The sequence below is a fragment of the Passer montanus genome, unplaced genomic scaffold (assembly GCF_014805655.1).
Source record: "Passer montanus isolate IOZ18808 unplaced genomic scaffold, ASM1480565v1 scaffold95, whole genome shotgun sequence".
Lineage (NCBI taxonomy): Eukaryota > Metazoa > Chordata > Aves > Passeriformes > Passeridae > Passer > Passer montanus.
Genome location: NW_024374923.1, coordinates 1147547 through 1172345, shown reverse-complemented (window position 1 = coordinate 1172345; position 24799 = coordinate 1147547). Strand labels below are relative to the sequence as shown.

General features: G+C 36.2%; 2 protein-coding genes across 3 annotated transcripts in view; one reads left to right on the top strand and one right to left on the bottom strand.

The window, feature by feature from the left end:
* SCOC (short coiled-coil protein) overlaps nt 1-24799 on the top strand; it is a 702416-nt gene that overhangs the window by 563083 nt on the left and 114534 nt on the right. The gene's annotated exons all lie outside the window — the stretch shown is intronic.
* INPP4B (inositol polyphosphate-4-phosphatase type II B) overlaps nt 1-24799 on the bottom strand; it is a 187258-nt gene that overhangs the window by 88993 nt on the left and 73466 nt on the right. For both annotated transcript variants that reach the window (XM_039696121.1, XM_039696120.1), the window contains exons 7-10: nt 20227-20338; nt 18421-18493; nt 12467-12614; nt 1300-1430 (exon numbers count right to left, since the gene is read on the bottom strand). In XM_039696121.1, coding sequence (XP_039552055.1) covers nt 1300-1430; nt 12467-12614; nt 18421-18493; nt 20227-20338 — 464 coding nt within the window. The remainder of the gene's footprint in view (nt 1-1299; nt 1431-12466; nt 12615-18420; nt 18494-20226; nt 20339-24799) is intronic.

The following is a 24799-nucleotide window of genomic DNA, read 5'->3' as shown; positions in this document are numbered from 1 at the left end:
TTTTAAGTTATAAAAAGTGTACTGTTTATAGAGAAGAAATGAAACCACTTAAGCCTTGTGGTTATTTCTCTTTTTTCTACAATTATTAGGTTGCTTTGTTTTCTGATAAATGTCCCTTCTCTTTTATATGTGCTGATTTGCTCCTCCTGGATAATCTCAGTTTCCCAGGCCCACATTATTTCTCCCAAGACCCAATTAAGATGGGTCTTTTAACATTATAAACTCTTTAGAAAGACACTTTGCACAATACAGGTCTCACAGGAATTATGTTTAATAGATTATATTGTCTATTTTTTCTATTCTCAAATCATCCTTTCAATATTTTCCTCCACGTTATAATCATTACATTGGATCCATCATTATCTGTATTTATATTTATTGGCTTGCTTATGACACTTTATGGAGTGCTTTCAAGATCAATTAGCCAAAGACTGAAAATACATATATATATTATTTAAAACAGAATCACAGGAAGTGTCATACTGCGTTAGACAGTAGCTGCCAAAATTGGAACCGGGATATTCTGATGATGGCAAACAATCTTAAATACAATAAATGTCACTTCTGCAAATAAAATAGAAATTATTATACAACATTTAGTGCAACACAAGAGCTTTTTTCCCCCGACAAATATTTAAGCAGTTGATCAATTGCTTTCAAAAAGCTTACTTTCAGTTAGAGAGTGGCTTTTCTTCATACACTAAAATAGGATTTCTCTTTTTCTGTGACCAAGCATCTCTGCATCCAGCTCTGGGCTCCCAGCACAGGAGGGACATAGACCTGTTGGAGTGAGTCCAGAGGAGGTCACAGAGATGCTTATTGGAATAGTTCAACCTGGAAAAGAGATTTCAGGCTAACATAATTGCAACCTTTCGGTAATGGAGAGAGCTTACAAGAAAGCTGGAGCAGGACTATTTACAAGATCATGTGATGACAGGACAAGGGGGAATGGATTCAAACTGAAAGTGGGTAGATTTGGATTAGACATTAGGAAGAAATTCTTTAATGTAAGGGGGGGTGAGACATGGGAACAGGTTGCCCAGAGTAGCTGTGGATGCCCCATTGCTGGAAGTATTCAAGACCAGGCTGGACAGGAGTTTGAGAACCTGGTCTAGAGGAGGACATCCCTGCATGTGGCAGGTGGGTTAGAACTTGAAAATATTTAAGATCCCTTTCAATCCAAACCATCCTTTGATTCTAAGATTTTTATGTATTTTATTCTTGCTGAATATGCCAGTATTTCATAGTTAACAATCTAGTAAGTTCTTAAATGTTCCAGATAAAATCAGAGATTCCTACCTGTATGCTTCCCAAGCTCTGCAAGAGTGTCCTGGTACATGCTCAACATCTGATCACAGTGAGTAATTACACTTTTGCGCATGTTGTCCCAGTGAGGAGCAAGTTCTCCCAGGTCTTTAAGTTCTTGATTCCTGTACCAAAAAGCAAAAAGAGAAGGCACTAATTAATTCATTAATTTATTAAGATTAATTGAAATTAATCTAAAACAAGTTTGCTACAAGACCTCAGAAAGATTTCCTAATTGAAATAAAATCTTTTTTCAGAATGCTTGTAAGATCTGCTTTTCTTCTCTGTTTTACAAGTACACAATAAAGTATGTCAGTAGATAATGCAGTAATTTTTGTGTTCAAAACTCACCTGGTATAAATGCAGTAACCTTCAAAATGAAATACTTTTTCTTTCATGGAGGAAAGAAGGCTTCCAGGCTCCACAGAGCTGTGCTTAGAGCAAGTAACTTTTTGTAAAGAAATATTAATCACCATTGGAAAGAACACAAAGTTTGTTTTTCCTGCAAAACTTTCAGTATAGCTGTTTTGATGCACTACTCTTTGGATACTTTCATAAACATATTTCTAGCAGTGTTTCTGCAAAAGTCAGTTTAAGCAACACACCAGCCCTCACCACATTTCTTCAGCATTCAAAACAAAACATACACACACAAACACCCCCAACATCAGTTCCCTAATACGTCATGCCCAGCTTTACAATGTTCATCAGGTCAAAACAGTAGTGCTATGGTAACCAAACATGTCACTGGAAATCCAAAAGGAAATCCTTTAGTTAATTATCAGTTTTCCTGTACAGCCTTGAGAGTTGACCTGAGTGAAATAGAGATAATCTGAATTTCCTGCACAAACAAACTTAGTACTCTGGGCTTTCTGTTTGGTTTTTGTCAGGTCAAAACAGTAGTGCTATGGTAACCAAACATGTCACTGGAAATCCAAAAGGAAATCCTTTAGTAAATTATCAGTTTTCCTGTACAGTCTTGAGAGCTGACCTGAGTGAAATAATCTGAATTTCCTGCACAAACAAGCCTAGTATTCTAGGCTTTCTGTTTGGTTTTTCCTCTTGCAGAGGAAGTTTCTCCTGTATCTCTCCCAAAGCCACTTTGTGGGACCTGCTTTTAAAGCAAATAAAAGATCTTGAGTCTTCAAACATCTGGAATTTTACAGGAGAAAATGTTTGCAACACAACCAGTTTTCATTATTTTCCTTGGAGCATCAAGAATAGTGCTTCACTGCAATTCTTGGAAGTCTCCAAAAAGTCTTCCAGAGGACAGCTCTTGCACACAGAAAAATTATGTAAGAACACGAAAAATGGGGGAGAAGAGGTGGAAAGAGGGAGGAAAAGACCAATTGTGTGCCTGCAGCACAGGAAATTATGTAAGAAAATGAAAAAATGGGGGAGAAGAGGTGGAAAGAGGGAAAAAAGACCAGTGAGCCTGCAGCACAGGAACACAGAGTTCACTTATGTGAGCGGCAGATCTGACCATTACTCAAAAAGTCTTAAAATTACTTCTTAAACAGAACAGCCACACACTGGTGATGTTTACCCCATCATTATTAGCTTTGTATTAGTGTGAACAGTGTCAGAATAAGCTCCATAGGCATAACTCTGCTCCTGGTGTAGATGACAATCAAAACCAAACAGATTGCACTGGAAGCAGAATTAAAGCATTTAATTTATACATGTTCTTGAAAACATCAACTTGGAAACAAAGATTACAACACATGAACTTGTTGACAGTTTATGTTAATGATATTATTACTTTCTGCCATTTAATTGCTCCTGAAGCTGAATCAATTCAACTTTCCTCCAACAATACAAACTGGCAATGTTTTAGCATAAGAACCATCTGCCATGAAGGGATGAAAGGATAAACCAAACATTCTCAGTGATAATTTTCTTTGCCAGTTTTTAGCAGCATAACATGAGGCATCCCTTTCAAATAAAATCTTAGGGCTTCCTTCTCAGAAAAGTGTGTAAAACTTGTCAGGGAATGCAATTTTGTTTATATGCAGTGATAATATTATTTTTTTAGCAGCATAACATGAGGCATCCCTTTCAAATAAAATCTTCGGGCTTCCTTCTCAAAAAAAGTGTGTAAAACTTGTCAGGGTATGCAATTCTGTTTATGTGCAGTGATAATATTTTGGTCCTTAATATTGATGGTGTCTGATTTAATAGTTTTAGCAACAATTTTTGGACCTGGCTGGCTTTCAAAACGTTTCCTACTCCTTCTGTATAGGAATGATAGCATTCTATCCAAGAACAATATCCCTGCCTCTGTCTAAGCTCAAGCCTGGGGCTGTTGGTCTCAAACTAAAGTTAAACAACAGCAGGAATAGAAAACTTTTATCTCAGACTAAAACATCCAACCAAACCCAAAAACTTGTTTAACAGGCTGACTATGAGTTAACTCCACTGACACCAACAGCAAGGGGAAGGGGAAACTCAAATCCCTCAATATTAATTTTTAAATAGGTTTTCAGGAAATATCAAATCCTGCCCCCATTACTGGTGACAAGGTTGGTACTTGTTTCTTCTCAGAAACATGTACAAATCACTGAAGTAAAAATTCAGTCTTCAATATGTTGCAAAAAAAGACATATCAACAATGTTTAAAGTAAGAGTACAGTGCTATAGCAATCTAGAGCATATGCAGTATGGAAACTTTAAAGACTACATTATCTGAATTTATTTTCAGTTTAAAATACAACAAAATCAAAACCATTAGAAAACAGGATTATATGACAGACACTTCCTCAGAAAATAGCCTCACAGCCTCACTTTATATCTTTATTTCTTTTTCTAATGAAATTATAGAAGACAGAGGATTTAAATTGGATTTATGTCTTGTGGGTTTTTTACAGTTTATCACTGCTGTTGTTGACTTAATACAATTCTGAATTATGGATGAAAAAAGAGAATTGTCTTTCCTATGTCTAAACTCCATCAACAATACTCCATAGTACAAAGCTTTATTATTATTACATGAAAGGCCAAAAAATGTAGATCAAAATTTCATTCTAACGGGCATTCTCTCAAGGACCAGGGAAAAGAAAGACCCAGTGCAAAGACGGGACGAGCGAAGACAAAAGCATCTCCTCACCTTCCTGTGCAGGTTTATGTGACCAGCTCACAGGAAGGACTGGAAGAGCAGCTTCCAGTCCTTGTGTTCACCTCCAACACAGTTACCATAAGCAACTCAAAGATGCATAAGGTCCCCAAACTTTGAGAGGAATCTATCAGGAAAGGATTAAGCGCACTGTTGATTGGAAGGTCTAGTGCTATGATGCAAGGTATCAATGTTCATCTTGGTATTTTTGACTTAGACTTCACCAGACAAATGCATGCTATGGTTTCCATCCCCACTCCATCCTCGACAATCCCTGAGAAAACCAGAACTGCCGAGATTATTCTGTTTAAGTCTTGTGTCCCTGAAACAGGCCTAAAGGTGAAAGGAGACCAGGGCTTCAGATCTATGGGAGAACCCCAAGTATTTGAGACCCAGGTCGTGGGTGAGCAGAGGCCCAATACGGACTGTTGCCACAGGCATCACACTGCCACGGGCAAGGCCTTCCCAAATAAATATCCGAGGGTTGACTGAAACAGGAGCAGATGTCACTATCCTCTCTACCCACAACTGGCCTTCATGGTGGCCCACTGAGCCTGCAAAATCTATTGTTGCTGGCCCTGGAGGGATCACACAGAGCTGCCTGAGGAGTAAACCTGTATTAGTAAAAAATCCTGAGGGTCAAACAGCTATCATTAGACCTTACATCATGGCAGCTCCACTTAACCTGTGGGAAAGGGATGTTTTATCTGCTTGGGGAGTCCAGGTGGTGGCAGATTTTTAATGGGGGCCACTGTCCTAAAGGGCATGAAACATCGTACACTAGCCTTAAAACGGCTTACCACTCAGCCTGTGTGGGTGCCACACTGGCCCCTTGAGAAACCGAAGCTACACACCCTTAAGTCTTTGGTGCAGGAACAACTGGCTCAAAAACACATAGAACCATCCACAAGCCCTTGGAACACCCCTTTGTCTGTTTAAAAAAAAAATCTGGGAAATGGAGCCTGCTTCATGATTTAAGAAAGATCAATGCAGTCATGGGAGAGCATGGGAGCCTTACAGCCAAGTATGCCATCTCCTACAATGACTCCTGCCAATTGGGATATCCTAATTGTGGATTTAAAAGACTGCGTCTTTACTATTCCACTGCATCCAAATGATACCCCAAAGTTTGCCATCACTGTGCCTTCCATTAATAACGCTGCACCACTGGAGCATTATCAATAGAAAATTCTTCCTCAAGGTACGAAAAACAGCCCCACAATCTGCCAATGGTATGCTGCACAGGCTCTTTCATCAAAAAGGGAACAATTCCAAGGGGCATACTCTTATCATTATATGGGTGGTATTTTGACTACTTTGTGAAGAGGAAAGAGTCAGTGCTCTGAGGAGCTGCCCAGCAGAAAACACCAAGAAGGTATGAAATTTTTGCAATGAGGAGACAATAGTATGGAATTTTTTGCAATAATATGACAACAGGTGTACCTGGAAATGTGTATTACTGTGTTTATTTTCAATGCTGATTTTCATCCTACCACTATCATTGGACAAGGGGATACTCAGTGGTCTGACCCTTTGCATGTTTTAGAGCGGGTGTTTTGCCCCATCAAGCAAAAAGACAGCCCCCTACCATCTACGATTAATTGCCCAGTTAATTATTAAAAGCCATTAGAGATGTTTGTGATTGAACACAACAGATCCATTAAAAATCATTCTACCTGTAAAGCAAGAAGAACTTGAATGGTGCTATGCCAGCAGCACATGTTTACAAAGTGCTTCACAAAATATCAAGGGACAAATTTGTTATCATTTACCAAGTCATATATTCCTGCAAATGCATAAGATCACTGAGCTATCCCTAAAACGCCTGAACAGTTGAACACCCTTAAAATGAATTGCTGTATTCAATGATGGGTCTGGTAAAATGAGAAAGGCCATTGTGACATGAAAAGAAGGAGATGATTGACAAATTGAAAGATGAAGTTGAAAAGATCAGTGCACTTAAAAGAAGAGGAGATAATTAAGAGAATATATGATAAAAGGACAAACTAAAAATTCTTAGGAAGACCAAGTAGCAATTTTTTCTACATACAGCTTCAAAAATCCAATGATGTTTCCTAGTGAAGTAAACATAACAAATTCAACACCTAAAAAATGAAGTGATTTTGGTCTCTACCAAGCAAAATTAGCTTCTGAAATCTACTTTCACAAAACATCAGAAGCAAAGAGCTTGGCAGGATTCAAAACAAGAGGAGACATTTCTGCAGATTGTATTTGCAAAAATTCTGTAATATTATAACAGCATAAAAATTCTGAATATTTATCAAACAGGAGCTCTGGAGTAAACATACACCATAAGCTTTCAAATATGACTCAATCACTCATGTGTTAAGGAAGTCGAGAAGCTTCTTTTTAAGGAAAGGAACACAGGAGTTATTATTCTTCCTAACAAAGTTCACTTTCAAATGTATAGATAGCCTTTTTTTGTTTTTTTAAGAACAGAATCAGATAAAATTACTCTCATTTTTCTTTGCCACAAGATATGCTTCCGTGATACACAGGCAATAAACTCCAGACAAACAATATAACATTCCCTCCAGAAATAAAATACTCATAGCTTTTTCATTCTGTTGTGTCCAAAACAGGCAAATAACTATTGAGGAGGAGTCAGTAAGAAAGAAGGGGAAAAAAAAAAAGAGGCATGTTTTTATTTCTACTAATAATTTTCTTTTAGACTGTCTTGAAAACAGTTGCCATTTTTGTCTTCTTACAGACTTTCCCAAAATTATTCCAAGTTTTAGTAAGCCTGACCTGACAAGCAACTAAAAACTACAATATAGGTTGTGCTTACCTTTTGCATGCCCTGAGCAGGTGTTTAGAAACAAACAAACAGAAAAAGAAAAAACAAAGCAGAGAGACAAAAGAAATCTCACCAGAACCACAGGAGCAAACTACCCAACCCAAAAAAGGCAACAAATGCATTAAAAAATATTTTAAAGCCTCTTTTCCTATACATGTAAGGAGAATAGACTTGGGTTTGCAAAGCCATAAGATTTTATACCATTCCTAAGAGATAAAAATTTTAAGTTCCTTTTTACTTTCTATCCACCACCATTCCCTTTTTATTATACAAAAGTGTAGACAATATATAAGCTAAATTTAACTAATTTCCCCCTTCCTACTTTAGACCATTTTGCTTCCATTCCTGCCTTAAATTCTTTCCTTACTGAACTCTCTCCCTTCCTTAGATATTATATTACTAGGGTTTACCTTTCAAAACCTCAATGTCTTCGAAGAGCATGATAATTTGGACTTAATTGTATGATTTGCATTTAATAGCAGAAGATCATTCTCCTGCATCACCCAATTGCAGAGTCTTGATTTAAGTAACACTTAGAATGGCATCTGTGCAATTTACACTTTTATACTCAATTATATTTTATTAATTAGCAGTAGTGTCTAGAATTGCTTTAGGGAGTTTTTTTTTTGTTTGGTTATTTTTCAATTTTGATTGTTTCACCAGAATACAGTGTAATCAGCTTTAGACAATATTGCTTCAGTTGCACGATATGATCAAAACCGTTTTATTTTCACAGTTTACATTTAAAACTTTATTTCCTTCTTTCAGCTTGGAGTCATATATGTGGCAAGATTGATCACATTATTAATTTAACAATTACTCAACCATTCAAACATTTTTCTGGGTTTCTGGGGGGTTTTTTTCCCCCAATTTATTAATCAGCATGCATAATTCCAAATACTGAGTGAGGATCTCTATGACACAAACAATATTATAAAACTGTAGAAAGCTTTTTTAGTCACCCTAAAGGCTTAAGTGACAGGAAGCGACAAAATTTTTCACTTCAATTTTGCATTCTTTCACGATGTTGTGGGAAGATCTAATTTGCTCAATATGGACTTCCTCAGGGCATGCTGTGTCCAAATACAACATCTGGGAATCTCAGCAGCCTTTGCTAATTGGTACTGAATGATTTCTCTGGAGTCTTAAAACCTGTATGGATCTTGCAAAAAAGACTTCTCTGAGAGGGCAGTCCCAATATAATATGTAAATTAGCATTTTATAGATTCAGCACTGTCGTCACTGCCCCCCTGACAGGTAAGAATTAGCACTGACTCCATGATTCATAGAAGGCTGATCAATCACTTCATTATACTATACTTATTGAGAAACCCATTACTTTTATAGACAGTTATGATACAGGTGGACCTAACTGGTCCTCCAGTCCAAACCCATCACCACTGGCCAATTAAGAAACCACCCTTTGGTAAACACATCTCCATAACACATTCCGTGTGTTCACAACAGGTGCAGCAAGTGAAGATAAGAATTGTTTATCATTCTTTTCTCTGATCATCCCACAGCCTTTCCAAAGAGGATGCATGGGAAAGCTATGTCTTGCTCTCTGTGGCCAGACAGCTGCTGCCACACAGTATTGCTGAATTCAAGGTAACATTATGTAGAGGTAACTGTCACAAAAAAATCAAGTGATGTCACTCCATTCCAGTGCAGTACAACTTTAGACACCCAAAATCAAAGTCAAATCCAGAAAATTTTACTTGAGTCACCTATAACAGTCCCTCTTAGGCTTTCACAGAGGCCATATCTTCCAAAATTGGTTGTGAACAGTGATATCAAGAGGAGAGAAAATTATGTTAATTCATTACAATATTTTATCCTTTAGTTTATAAATTAACGGGATTTAAAATTGATATTGACTCATGAAGACAACTGTCTAAACACTGTTTACAGAAGTCAAGCTACACTTATGTTCGTATACTTATATTCCTTTATGCAGTAACTGATGGAGAGTAAGAGAAGTTTCATATCCTTTTTGATGTACGATGAGGTAAATACTGCCTTTGTATGCATTTGAGCTACATTTTACTGACAGGTTTGGGAACTTTTTAAGTGTTGAAAATTAGGTACTTACAAGAAACAATCTTGTGAAAATCCTTGACTGGATAAGCATAATTCAGTGCCTCTCTGAATGTGGTTGGTTCAAATATCTTCAGAAGTCATTATAAACTTACCCAAAATCACTTTCATTAAATGCTATCACCGCCTATCAGTACAACAATGCCACTGCTCAAAAACAAGTCAAGTAAATACCAACATCCAAAAAATATCAAAGCCTACTCTCAACCCATGGCATCAATGCCTGGGGTTCTATTTCTCAACAGAAGTAGTGTAGTAAGAGGAAGTAAAAAAAAAAAACGTATTTTTCAGACAGTCTGTATGTTGTCATAGTTTCAAAATGTTTCATGAAAGAAATAAAATACAGACAGCATAGATTTACACCAAAAAAAAAAAAAAAAAGCCGCATGCTGATGGGACAGGACAGTAATTTCTGATGCAGGACAAAGCCTGCATGTGTGCTTTGTACTCTGGAGAGAGGGTTTAAGTTCAGTAATTCATATTTGAAATTTGCTTATGAGTTGTGATCACAAATGCCATGGGCCAAATTCAAGTACAGGTGGAATTTCCTTTCAGCCAAATCTCTTGCTATTCTGACCCACTTACACTGGTTGCATCTACAACTGCAAGCTTCAATTATATAGGCAAATCAACTTTCTGAAAAATTATTGTAAGCTAAGACTTTCTTATAATCATTAGGTTCAAAGAACCAGTTGGCTAATCTTGCATGACACATGTAAAATATCTGGACCAGATTTGCGTAAAGAAATATTAAAAACAGCAGAAAGGACTCACTGGAATACCTCAAAGAGGAAACAGAGATAATTTTGTAATAAAAACCAGCAAAGCAGATTGTATGACCTTTACTAGAACAATAAAAATTACCATATAGCTCCTACTAAAATTTCTTCCAGGGAGGCTTGAAGGATAAAATCTTCAATTCATGCATTTCTTTAAAAGCATTATTTCATGCTGAAATCCAAAGTTAAATACCCTTAGAGGTTACATATTTCAAAGCATCATGTCAGTAAATGGAAGGGTTTGGTTAACAATGAACACTGAAGTTTTATCAAGAGATAATCAATCTTAAGAGCTGTGAGAAAAGGGAATTTAAACTACAATTTATAATGAATACTGAATAGGATTAACACTTGTGTATTTTTATAGGTAATTGCTTGAGACCTGACTATACGGAAGCCACAATAAAAAAAAATGCAACAGGCTGAGTGTGATAAATGGCGTCTGAGACAAAAATATTTATCCTTTCATGCTAACTGAGGGAAAAAGACACAGAGAAGAATACTTCAGAAGAGAATAGCCTGAAGATGGTGCAGTGTATGTTTTGTGTGAGCTCAACACCTAATATAGTAGCATCCTCCTCACACATTTTACTAGATTACAAGTGTAAGGACTCCACAAGCACACACATCTTCACAATTATTTTGAAAAAGCCCAGACAAAGCTGAAGCTCCAACCCACACTCTTAAGTGATGACAGATGCCCCTATTACCACCATCTGCTAGTATTGTACATGTTGTTGCTCCTTTTGGTTAGTCTTATCCTCTCCTGCAAACTGTATAAATCACTTTGTCTCTCTTTCTTTCACACCCACACTTTCAACTAGGCTTGAACAGCTAGTTCAAGCTGTTCAAGCTAGTTCAACTTTGGCAATCAGAAAAATCAGAGGCACTTATCTCAATCTTTGTGCAACTTTTACTTCTGTTTCTTTCTCAAATATTTATTTTGGTGAACAGAAAACCTCACCATGGTGAATTTTTACTATCAGTTTATCCAGGGAGGTGAATTCTATAATATGAAATAGCAACAAGGGCTATTTCTTGGATTATGCCTTTGGAGAGAATGATGCAGTAGTAGTAAAAGTGGTTAAAGTAATCCTCTAACATTTAAAAGGCATTTACCCATGGGGCAAATAAGAATATGGGAAGTGCATGAACTGTGAGACTCAGCATAATCTATTTTTATTGCTTACTAAAAAAACCTTGCACATAAGTATTCTCAAACAAGATGAGGCCATAAATGCCTAAACACACTATTAAATGAATAAAATAAACTATTATAACAATTCACAGGAATTTTATAACCCATCATCACCATGTATAAGTATGTATCAGTCCACTGACTTTATTAAAATCAAGATTCCAGTCTCTCACCTGCTGTTCTATTGTCATATAAACATCACAGAGAAGCAAGAGATGGAGTGAATAAAAAAAGAAGCTCCATACTGCAGAACAAACAACCTCTGTAAACCACACAGGAAGGAATTGCCTGAAAGCATACAGGATGGCTCTGGGATGCAACACTAGGTCACAGCATTACTCTTACACCTGAGACCAGACACCCATCTATGTGTGATTTAACTTTCATGAGAAAGGAGGCAATATCTTCGACATCATCCATTATCACTGGAAGGAGAAGGCATTGTCTTCAGGGTAGCCCTGGACTACTTAAAATAAATGTGTTTCCCCAAATTTTATCATCACAGCTTACAAGACAGGCTGCCATTTTAATCACTGCAAAGGGAAATTGGAAATTCAAAGGCTTTTGGGACATCTGTGTTCCCTATTCTCCTTTTTCTCCACGGCATACACGTTGTAACGATTCTCAGACATCTCTCTGGGTTACAAGGCCAAACATTAAGGTTTCAAACAAACATTACTTTGGTATCCTTTTCTTACGCCAACTAATTTAGATTAGCTAGAGGAATGTAATTTTCATCCTCATTGCTCCTTTTTTTATTATAAACTTGTCATTTTTCATTGCACATGTTTGTCTATGTTACTAACTCTACCCACACACATAGCCAAACACAACATAATGTTGTTCACACCCCTGTCATTTGCTGATTCTTCATAAAATGTTCATGTTCCAGAATATTTATATTGTTAACCAAATGGTGTTGTTCACAGATTTAAAGTCATGACCACACTTTAGCACAGTTCAATGCTCAGAACTTATGAGGCTACTCAAGTCCTACTGAGCAGTCAATTCTGTTGCTCAGTTACAACTGCAAATTCTTGGCGGCCAGGAAGTGCCTATTTCATATTTCAAATTAATATTTTTAGCTCATCATTTGCACAATTCCAAGTCAGAAAAGTATAATTTAGTACTTACTATTGCTGCTGCTTGTTCCTTACCTTCTCATATCTTCCTTTATATGCAGATTTATTAGCTCTTTAGGAACGTGGAAAGATAGGGTAGTCTCAGCCATCTGTTCCCGGATCCGCATCCACTTGTTGTCAGAAGTAGGGAATCTATATAACTTACAAACTGGGTTTCTCAACACTGCAAAGAGGAAAAATGATATCATTGCTTTACTGTGGTTATATGACTCTGAAAATTTATGACAATATAAAATTATTATATTATTTTCCCCCTTGCTAACAAAATTAATTTAAAAACCATTAAAATTATACTAAAACCATTTAATTTTTATTTCATTTTTTATACCAGCATGTGGAGGACAAAATATTACTAGTACATCAATAAAGTACGTTTTACCAGCAGAGCAGGTAACCTTTGAATTTAGTCTTCAAAGTAGTGAGAATATAAATTAGACTCTCTTTTCTTACATTTAAGCTGAAGTTAGGAAGAACAGAATGCACAAATGAACAAAGAACTTAATACAGTCACTACCATAGCTTGTCACCACCTGCTGTCACCACTCACTATTCTGATAACTTGTACAGGATTCAGAGTTCAACTGCGTCTTCCCCTTGACATGCACATACAAATCATTAGCACAAACAGAAGATGTGCTTTTACATTAAAGGAAACCTTTGACCACATTAGAGCTACCTTCATCATTGATGTGGTCAAGACACTGCCACTACATAGAAATAAATATAACAGCCCTGTCAGTATGTTACATACACTGTTTTCAGATTACTATTGCAACGTGACCTAAGAAAATCACATTTCTTTGTATTTTGGAAAATAATGCTTAAAACCCATCACATTTTTCATTTTACAGTTTACATGTGTTGGCTACACTTCCATTCAGATCTTAAAAAGATGCCATATAATCTACTCCCTCCATATTTTTATTTTCTTTTTTTACTCTGCTCTTATTTTCCAGAAAGAACACAAAGGGAAAAAGCTGAGGAATAAAAAGCTCTGTTTCACTACTTTGATAAGCTTACTTGGAGACAAATGATTGTCATTTAACACACATGTCCACAACATCCTAACTTGGAATAAGACTAACTTTCGACAGCCATCCAAATCCTCCACTGCTACCTTTCTGTCAAGCCTTCTGGAAAAAGCTGCCTTCCAGCAGGCTCCCATTGATCAGCCACTGAGTGGTCTATAACTCAGGGGAATACATTCCCCATGTGTGCTGCGGGGAAACTGCTGCTGTCAAAATGACAGCTACTAATAGACATTTCAATTCCCAGCTTCCTGACACCATTAATGTTTATGTAGTCTGATTTATAGAGAATGAAAAATAAAAAGTATACAAACTGTCTTGTCTATCTAAGCAATCAGGATTTTTAACAAAAATCCTTTAGGAAATGCCTAAAAGAAGACCAGAGATTTAAATATACTGATAATAAATCCATTGCTGGCAACTTGAAAAAAGGAGCAATGTTTAAGTGGTTGTACTGCTCTATATTCCCATCACTCTACTGAGATGTCTTTCATCGTTAGTCTTTGATGAAAAACTGTTGTTAGATTATGCCCTTTTCTGACCCAGAGATCCAGCAACTGAGAGGTGTTTTAAAAACTTTTATTCTATTTTCAGTCTCTTGTGAAGGGTGAGACAACACTGATGTTATAATTCATGCCTTTACAATCAGAAGCCAACTATTTCTTAACTACAGCACATTATAAGCATTTCTTGCCTTTTTACAGTCATTTTATAAGCCTTTTTAGAGTCACTTTGCCTTGAATTCTTAGTGATTTTACTTTCAAAAACGAAATTTTCACTCAGTGTTGTGAAATAAACAAAAGAGATGCTTAATTTCTGTGACATGTTAAAAAGAGCAATTTTTCTTTACTACTAATACCCAAAATATCTCAATGTTCAAACACTTTTCCACACAGTTTTAGTTTAAGGATCCTCACCCTGGAGATTTAATTACAGAAAAAAAAACCATCTGCAAGTCCTGTGCCTATCATCAACTTTCACCAACTGTTCAGGCTTTATTATATCACTTGGTTAAAATATGTGGCAATGCATATTTCCTATTATCCTTCTCTTCAGCTGAGATTCTTGTAATCAATGAAATCAGTCTCATTGATAATATTAACAGTTTGTGACAATTCACGAAGCTGATGTATGCACCAATCATCTCCCATTAACAAGGTAGGGAATGCAAATTTTCAAATGTCAGGGAGAGCTCAGGAAACGAAGGGCTAATTCAGGTCTGGCCTTAAACAGAAAACTGCCAAACCAGATGATAATTTTGGGTTGGTACTGCTTTTTTCTGTTATGCCCCCGATCAGTATATTACCTAGACATTTTAAATGATGATGCCCCAGACACAAAAGACTTTATTTTACTTTTTTATATCTACTTACTAAGGAGTTTATCATGGGATTTTTTCCAAGAGCAGCCCTTAAATTCACACTCAGAATCTACTACACTGAAAAACAGACATTAATCTGTTAGAACCTAATGCAAATATGTACCTGAAAAATCTCTTTCCTCCAATATCTCCCTTGTCACCACCATCACAAAGAAAAAAAACAAACCCTAGAAAACCCAGCAGGACTGCAGCAAGGGACAAAGAACACTGAAAATATGGATTCAAAGTTGTGGCTTTTATTGTTGCTAGAATTATGAAACTCCTCTCCAGGTACTAGCTGAATTTTCAGGTCTTTGATTCAGTTCTGAATTTTCAGATGGGGATAATCTCAAGTGTGTTGTAAGTTTTTTAAAATGGTCAAATCGTATCTCCATGGGTTTAAGAGGAAAATTTCATTTACAAAGTAAAAAAAAAAAAGCCTGGGAATTTTTCCCAAATAATCCCAATATGCAGTATTGCTAAAGCTTATGATTGCCAATAAAAGCTGCATAGTACTTGAGGTTTCCTTATAAACAGAACTACTGAAGGCATGCAACTCTATAAAAATCTCAGAAGTATCTTCCCCTCCAACTGTAACAGTAATTAATTTCTAACTATAACAAGTTGTCTGGAACCACATTCTAGAAGGCATGTACAATAAGAATGGCAAGACTAAATTGGATTTTATAAAAAGTAGTGATTAAAATGAATGTAAGTTTCATAAAAATAATCCTTCCTGTATTTAGACAGTGATCATGAGAGGCATTAAAAAAACCCCAAAATCCACATGAGCTGCAGTGGTTAAAAAAGAGAAAACCCTGTTTTAAAAGCTTTTCTCTAGAGCATCAAGCCTAAAAGCCAATGCCATATATTTACCCATTCCTATTTTTGGACATTCTCATTTTTAAAAATGAAGACCTCTGTGCTTTTTATTCCATGCCATATCCTTCACATTGCTTCCCCTGAAAGTACAATAAAAAAAAAAAAAAGATTGAATACTCTGGTTTTATTTTCATTCCCTACTGAACATAGATCAAAGCATATCTCTGCCATATATTAATTTGCCAACAGTGTTCCTATTTATATCTTTCTTTGTAGCATAGGTATATGATGTGTATTACCTCAGGAATAATAATTACAGCTTTCTTAATTTTGCTTTATTTCAATTACTTTAATTCTTTTTTTTTATTTAGAATGCAATTTGTTTACATGTAAACAACTGGCAAACTCTCCAGCATTATAAATAAACCACTGCATTTTGAGATGTAGATTCAATCTCTTGAGGTATAGATGGAATAGTGATAAGGCTCTGAAAAACACTGCTCATTCCCACTCACTCAATAAGCATCTCCTAACTCACTGGAGGGCTGAGAGTTCCCTATCCTAAGATTTAAATTTCAGAAGAATGCTGCATGCTTCTATACCCACAGGCTTAAGGATTCACAGAGGCGGGTTTTTTTCAGTTTCATCATTTTGAAGGACTGATAAACAACAAGAAGCAGAAAGTACCAGACAGCTTTACAACAGCATACATATGTACTAAATATGAATGTATATGGAAAACATACTGTTCTGGGGGTAGTTCTGTATGAACAAAGCAGGCAAAGCAGTGCAGGCACTGTTGATGTTATCAGGTTTTTTCCTGACACTTCTGCCCAGGTATCCATCTGAGAAATCCTGTCTGTCTCCAGGCAACACAGAGAGCCTTAATCCACAGGAAGCCCAGTCATGGAGGCATGCTGGGCAAGAAGTCTGATGGGCTGGGGAAAGAGGCTGACAGTATAAAACGGCAGCTAAAATTTTTCTAAGAAAAGAAATCAGGAATTTAATAAAAAGAGTAGGACTGACAAAACCTAGAATCAGTGCCTGGCGTCAGCCGGAAAGTGGAGGCAATGCTGGATGAGAAGAGAAAGTCACAAATGCAGGAAACAGACTGAAAATTAACTATTTATCAGAAAAAACTTCCTGTGAGTGTAAACTCTTTCCAATCTCCTGCATGCTGTCATTTCTTGCATATGCACCTCTTTCCCTTCAATTCTTTAAAAAAACATGACAACCCAAAAAATGACCAAAAAAAAGCTCTCCATGGTATGTTTGACTTTATAAACTCTAGTAATGTTGGGTGGGCTTTGGTTTTATATTGTGTTTGTATATGACAATAATAAATACACAAACATTGTCTAGATACACTATAGAATCACATAGAAATATTCTTGACAAATTGATCTAGACTTCAATATTCCTAAAACTGACATCTACCTTGGAAGTTCCAACAAAATACATTCATAACCTACAGCATTTTTCTATACAAAAGAAGTCAACAAAAAACTCCAGTCAAACCTACGCAATGGAGGCAATAGAAATAGAAAAAAATCTGTTGTGAATCCATATCATTCTCTGAACAGAAATGTTGTTTCTTCAAGTCTCACTAATCTGGATGACATACAGAATCAGAATCAAAGATTCTGTACTGGGTTAGAACAAATCCTTCAACTGGCTCTGTATCTTGTGTCCAAGAAAAGCCATAAATAAATACCTAGAGATACAAGATACCCTCCCTGCCTCCAGCTATTTCCAGTTCAGGAATTTCTGTAGCCAGATGTAGTTCCTGTACATTCAGAAATTCTCAATTAACATCTTTCTCACTTTGAACGGATGAAAATAAATGGTATTTCTCTAGAACATACTTTTTCTTTTTCTGATCTAGGCTAAACAACTAAAAAAGATTACAATATTCATGCATATATGGAAGACTTAATTTTGGCAGTTTTTAGTGCTTCCTTTACACTGCAAAGCTGATTCAGAAAGTCTGCCCTACCAGAGAAGTCAGATGAAGTTTCAGTAAAAATTTTAAAAAGTTGTAAAAGTTGAGTAACATTCCCCCTCAATTGTACGTAGCAAACACAGAATTCTTGACAGTGCTGTGGTTTTAGATGACCCAAATAACTTATTTGTGACATTGTTACTGCAGAGTAATGGAGATTCATAAACTTGGGCTACTAAAAGTTTTATGGTGCAGCATATCAGCATGTAATATTTCTCAGCATAATGAAAGAAAAATAGATCTAGTCTAACACCATGCACTCAAGCTCTGAGTTGATGTAGAATTGAGAATGCCTTGCCAACAGCTCCCTTCATTCCAGGACATATAGTTTCCAGACAAACTGAAACTGCCACTTCATCAGTTACAAGAGTGATTGATTGTCCTGCGTATTCACTTACAAATAACGCATAATTATTTAACATTATTTAACAGAATGCCATGCAATGACATGACAGAAACATATGATGTTAATTCCATGCCCATGGAAGTCACTGACAGTCTTGAAAATCATTGAACAGTGAAGATGTAGGAGATGGAGATTTCAGCACTGCTCCAGAAAACATAATTGAAACACATTTATTTAAAATTCTCAATAAAATGATAATGTCAAATATGTATGAAACACTCAAATATTAACTTAAACACCTGTGCAGCATTTGAAGAGACATTTATGAGCTCTGCCACAAATTTGTGCGATTTCTGCAGGACCAGACGTAGAGTTGCAAGACCTGTCTCTTACAGATATTGGAATTCTTACCTGCATTTAAGGAAGGCAGGTTGTCTTTCCCACTTATGCCTTCAGTGGCTGTACACTCATGAACCAATGCACACTGCAAAAGAAATACAACCATAAATGTGACACATTCAGGGGTCTGAAATAAATCCATGGCAGTTTATAAAAGGTAGGCTGAAAACCACCACTGATAATACAAACTTCCAAAGTCTTACTTATCATCTACATTTTTATCTTTATATTTCTGTTCCAAGATACTGTAACACAAAGAATTATAGCCAAGAAAATGAAAAAAATATGATCAGCTGTTCCATAATAAAACAGAAATGTTTCCTTCCAGTATTATGGCAGAAATGTTGAGAGATAATAATAGTTTAGCTTAGTAAGTTTTATTATAAGAATAAGGCAGTTTAGTTTACAACAATTTTTGACAAGTTCTATGCTTTCAAAGAAGTTTCTTTAGGCAAAGCATTTTCAAATGCACAATGCAAGAAAACACTTAATTAATTTTTAAACAAGGGAAAAGTAAGAAGCATAAAAAAGTCCTTAAAATATGCTCAGGTTTTGTCAGTGGAGAACTTAAGGCAGAGAACAACACATCATGTTCTCTCTATATCTGAAAATGAATTTAACCATCACCTTCCTCTTCTATGAGAAATTCCTGCACATAGTTTATCTAAAACTGAACAAGCCCAGTTCAAAACTTATTTATTTAATATTAATTCAATAACTCATCGTTCTCACAATTGCATCCTCACTATCAATATATAAACCAAGATAGTGTTGCAACTCATTTGTACAAACCAAGGACTCCTTTAAAGACCACAGAAAATACCTCGGTCATGAGTCTGGTCTCTATTTACAAGTATTAGAAAACCCTAGAAAGATGGTATTAAAGCCTTCTGTCTTCCCCAGGCTCATTAATTACATCTCCAATAATTGCAAGGAGTCTCATTCCACATTTTGCAGTGGAAGAAAAGCAAAATAAGAGAGAAGGCTGAAAAACCGGCTCGTGTTGCCTCTATCATGCAAGTTTTACAGGTCAAAATCTGAAAGATTTCACAGCATTTGTTGGCTTTTTGGAACTGGTCACACATATCTACTGTTTTAAAAAGGCATTGAAGTCCTCTGAGATAAGTGGTGAAAAAAAAGTGTGAAACTTGCCCTCAGAATTTGACGTAAAAGCAGACTGATTGTGCTAAGCAGAAAAGCTACTGAAAACAATGTCCTTTTCTCAAAAAAAAATCTTATGTAACTTCCAAACAAAAAAAACCACTCCATTTGCTGTAGCAGTATTTCCTTTCTTTATATTCACGAAGAACAGAATACACCATAGTGTTAAGCAGTAAACTGTCGTATTAAGGCTGTAAAAAATGTGTGCTCCAATGAAATACAGATAAACCTGCCCCTTTGCAAGGGAATTCACCTCTTCTTTGGTTTACCTGTCATTTTTCCCAGCTTTTCAGTATTGTGGGCACAGATTGCACATAAAAATCAACATCAACAGGATTTCAAGGGCAGAAACCAGAGCAGCTATCCAAGGCAAAAAAAAGCTGTACTTATGGCATCTCTCTGGACAGTTTTTGATCAGAAGTGATCAAATACATCCAGTTGAGATAAAAATAAGCTATTTTTTTCTTAAAGAAGGAAAGGGCCTAGGAAACTCAGGTTAGACTATTACTCTGCACATTTTTAGTTGAGGGAGATAAGTGTATAATAGTACTTACTCCAGAAATTTTATGTCCTTAACCCAGTTTGGTAATTAGTATTTTAGACATCTGGTACAACTGATCATTCTAATTAACTTTGTGCAATAAACTGAGTTTCTACCTTCTGATCCTGGGTATTTGCTATGATGTGGTCTGTTTCCCCCTCCTCCAGCTCTCCCATCTTCACAAGGTTGACTTCAATGGTACCAACTGTCTTTCCACCATTAGATGTTCTGGAAAAAAAACCAACCCATGACATTGGGTCACTTGCAGCATAAAATTCTTTCAATTAGAATATTATCAGTAAATATTTAGTGCCCTCTCCATTCTGTAAAGCTGCAGCCACCTGTATTGAATTGGTTATTTACCACCACAAACCAAATGTTAACAATGAGGTAACTTCTTCAGGACAACAAAACTTTTCATCACAAAACTGAGGACGGGTAAGTGCTATAAATGGTGCACAAATCCATGAACACTGCCAAGTTTTCATTCTAGACCTTATCCTGTCTGTGGACCATTGGATAAAGGGCTGTAACACTGCACCAATATTCCACATAGGATCTGCAATCCCAATGCCGATTACATGGCTTTGTTTCCTAAAAATCTGCAAAGAAAGGACATCGTGTATTAATAAAACCCCTGCAAAACCAAAACAACAAAACTAATCTGAATATCATGTTTCCCTTTCTAATCCCTCCACAGAGAAATTATTCAGAATCCATCCCATTTCTTGAACTATATGGGAATCGTGGTACAGTTACAGGTGAATTCCTTTATTATAATCTCCACAAATAATTTACTTTCAATTAATCAAAAACAAATAATCATTCAGATGTAGATCACCAAGAAAAGAGTATCATCTACCTTTTGGAAGAAACAAGGGTTTAAACTCCTGAAAGATACCAAATGCTTTTCAGCTTTCACTGGCAGCACAGCACCAAGTTTAACCATACAGTCTATCTCCCCTGGCTTATTCTGAACAGCTGGATTTTTGGAAAGGAAGGAAAGAAGAGTAACAGATTGTTTCATAATAATGAGGAAAGGATGACAAAAGGCACCAAGCAAAAATAGGCAAAAAGGAAATGATGATAATAAGTTCAGCACAATTACAAAAACACAGTGAGGAAGGAGAATCAAAACAAATATGTGTGCGGCAATACTGTGTATTTTCTGAGCAGTGGAAATGAAGAGTGACAGATCAGGAAAAAAACAATACATAGAAAAGTTCAATGTCATAAAATCATAAAACCACAGAATTACTGAACATGCTGAGTTGGAAGGGACCCATTAAAGTAAACAAGTCCAACTCCTACAGTAAAATCTCAAAAAATAGTTACCCCCTCAAGCTTCCAAATTAAATAATTATTTTCCTTGAAATCCATTAGGCTTTAATATACAGTCAGTAGAATACACTCATCTTGCAACTATACAAATCTGGTCTTCTATAAAACCTTGCAAAATAAACATAATTTGTCATATTTTACACATGTAAAACTTCATCTGTTCTAAGCCAGATTAATTACTGACAATAAAGAAACTATTAAAAATGAACCCGTTCCAAAAAGTTTTGCAATTGAAGAAGCCTATATTAATTGACAAAGCATCCAGAAGAAAAGTAATAAGGGTTCAGTGTCCAAATTGTGGTTATGAGCAGAAATACATAATACTTTTGAAAAGGCCTTCTGAATTAAGTACTTTCCCCTGAGTTGCTACAACTCAGGGGAAAGTTTGACTTTACTTCTTTTCTCTTTCTTGTGTCAAATTGGCACCCAAATTAGGCTCTGTCAACAAATGCACTTCAGCATTCCCAAGCAGAAAGGAAATACAGCAGATGTCAGCAAATCACATATCTTTAAAAGCCAAAGTGTGTGCTTGTAAGACTGAAAATTTTTCAGTAGCTTAAGGTGTTCTGATCAAAGTGTCAAGTGAATAAAGTGATCCAAGCCAACAAGACCTGTTGCACCAGTAAAATGGAAATGCTAGCTACAGTTTCTCAGTCCTTGTCTTTTATTCTTTAGAATCCTAAATGTTTCCTTTGATGCTGTTAGTAAAAACTTGGCCTCAGTATGACAGTAAGCATTGCATTACTTGCCTGCATGAGGAGCAATACATATTTTGAATGGGTTTAAAAACAGTGATTGATCAAATTTCACTTTTATGTATTTTTTATTATTATTTTCTTCTCAAAATCACTCCTGTTCTGGTCTAATACATTTGTAATATTACAATCTGGAACATGTGTTACCTGTAAGAGAAGGTAATGCAACACAATAAAACTAAACAGTGGGACTTGTCGCATTGTAGTTGCACTTCTTTCTCCAGTTCTTATCTTCCCACACAGAAATACTAAGACACAACTTAACAAAAAAAGCCAACAACAACAATACCAATCTGTAAGAGAAGGTAATGCAACACAATAAAACTAAACAGTGGGACTTGTCGCATTGTAGTTGCACTTCTTTCTCCAGTTCTTATCTTCCCACACAGAAATACGAAGACACAACAAAAAAAGGCAACAACAACAATACCACCAAAACCCAAAATCAAAGTTTCTTTTGAATGCTACAGGCATTCAAATCAACAAAAAGCTCTATAAATGCCCAGGGCAAAACTGCTGTGAGCAGTGTCAGACTGTGATTTTAAAACACCAGCAGTGCGTGAGTCTTCAGGTACTTGAAGACACACATTTCAAACTTTCCAGCAATGTCATGAGATTAAAATTTCACTTGAAAGAAAATTTAAAAAGAGAAACAGAAATGATGCAGTGGGAAAAAATTAAAAAAAGCTTAGTGATCATACTTTAGTAGGATAATTTTACTTTGCACTAACAGTATTGAGCACACACACGTTATGTACACACTTCATGTCTTTTGCCTGCGGAGATGTGAAGACTCTCACACATACACACTGTTCAACACAGCATCAGAGAAATAATTAATTGGTTTTAGGATACTTCATAATGCATTAGGATGAAATCAGCTCATTTGCTGTAGTTTAATAAAGCTGAGAAGGACACTCGGCACTCACATGGTGCACTGAAGATGATCCCTGCATGAAATTGCTCTCAGTCACAAGACAGGAGACACTATATCCCCACAGAACAAAAGACTGCACCTCGACAACCTGTTTAGGACAAGTTGGGATGGGGGATACTGCAAAGAGAATAAAATCAGTATCAACATAAGAAGCCCATACATGGGACAAAATCCACCTGGCTTATGGAGCTGGAAAATTGCTGGTATTTTTTAGCACCCTGGGACAAGGCTCAGCAATCATCTGATACCTGTCAGCAGAGCACCTGCATTTGAAATAGATTTCTCTACCATCCCAAGCCCTTAAGGATCCACAGGTCAGTATTAGTTCCCTCAAATATGAGGGAAGGAGACAGCCAGTAACACAGCAGGAACTTGTGCCCACCTTACTACTTCTGGCCATAAAATGTTGACCAAGGCATCCAGAGAGGAAAAAGGTTAACAAGCTATTGATGGAAAAGCATGTGAGCTAGATGGACTGAGAACAGCAGTCATTCACCTTCAATGGTGACCTCATTCACCTCCAATGGTGACCTCATCAAGTCTCATTACTACATATTGAATATTTAAATTTAGGCCTGCTAATTGGTTCCCCTGGCCATACACCTTTCTTCCAAAACAAAAAAAAAAAAAAAAAGAAAACAAGAAAAATATTCAATAACATAAAGAAAGAAAGGAAGCAGACTTCACATCTCTATGGCTGTGTTAATTATAAAAGACAAAGTGACTGCCTGAAAAGCAAACTGCATGATTGAGTCTAGCAGGCAGCCCCTTTCTCCAGTGCACAATACACAATAAATGCAATTAGCAAAGGCTAACCTACAGATTGTCATAAAATTAATTTCTCTGCTGGTATAATATATTTTGATATATCCAAGCACAAAAGTATTGCACTTACAGAAAAATGTTTATCTGTGAATTCACAGTGAAGCATATTAAAATAATCAATACTGGTTTTAAACAAGTCCACTGTAAATAAAATTTTGTTGCATTCTAAGATAGATAAACAAAATTTTGCAATGCTCAGTTCCTTCTGTTTTCATTATTTCAATGTATAGTTGATTAAGTTTCATGTCAGAACAGATTTCACCTCAACTGTACTGGAGACTCGCCTGACTTATGAAGTCAAGCTGTTGTTCACCAGCTTCCTGAGGCGGATGACACAACATGAAGGAGCCAAGAAACAATTTCAGGAGGGAGACCAAGTACAACTAGTTGTAGACATATCTACTGAATTTTAATAGGGAAAAGCAGCTAAATATTTAGCATTTTATAGTCATCATTTTCTAGGGAAGTAATGCTAAGTACATAAATGACTGCAGAAATTACTGTGTGGCTTTCCAATTCTCTCTAGTTAGTTAAACTTTGTGAATATTACTACTACCAAAGTGCAGTTACATGTTTTCTGACCCACTGAACTACAAGCTGTTAGGAGGGAGGGAAATTAAGAGGACCTTTTTGTCAAAAATAGCTAGGTTTATCTTCTTTCTTTAAAGAAAGTTCAGTCCTGTCCAAGATTAACGAAAAGATGACAACTAAAATTAGATAGATAGCTAGACAAATAGATACTGGCCAAGAGCTTAAGCACTGACACATGATTAAAGAAGCCTGTATAGTACATGACTGACAGACATATAGAGACATGACCTCCCAGATAAA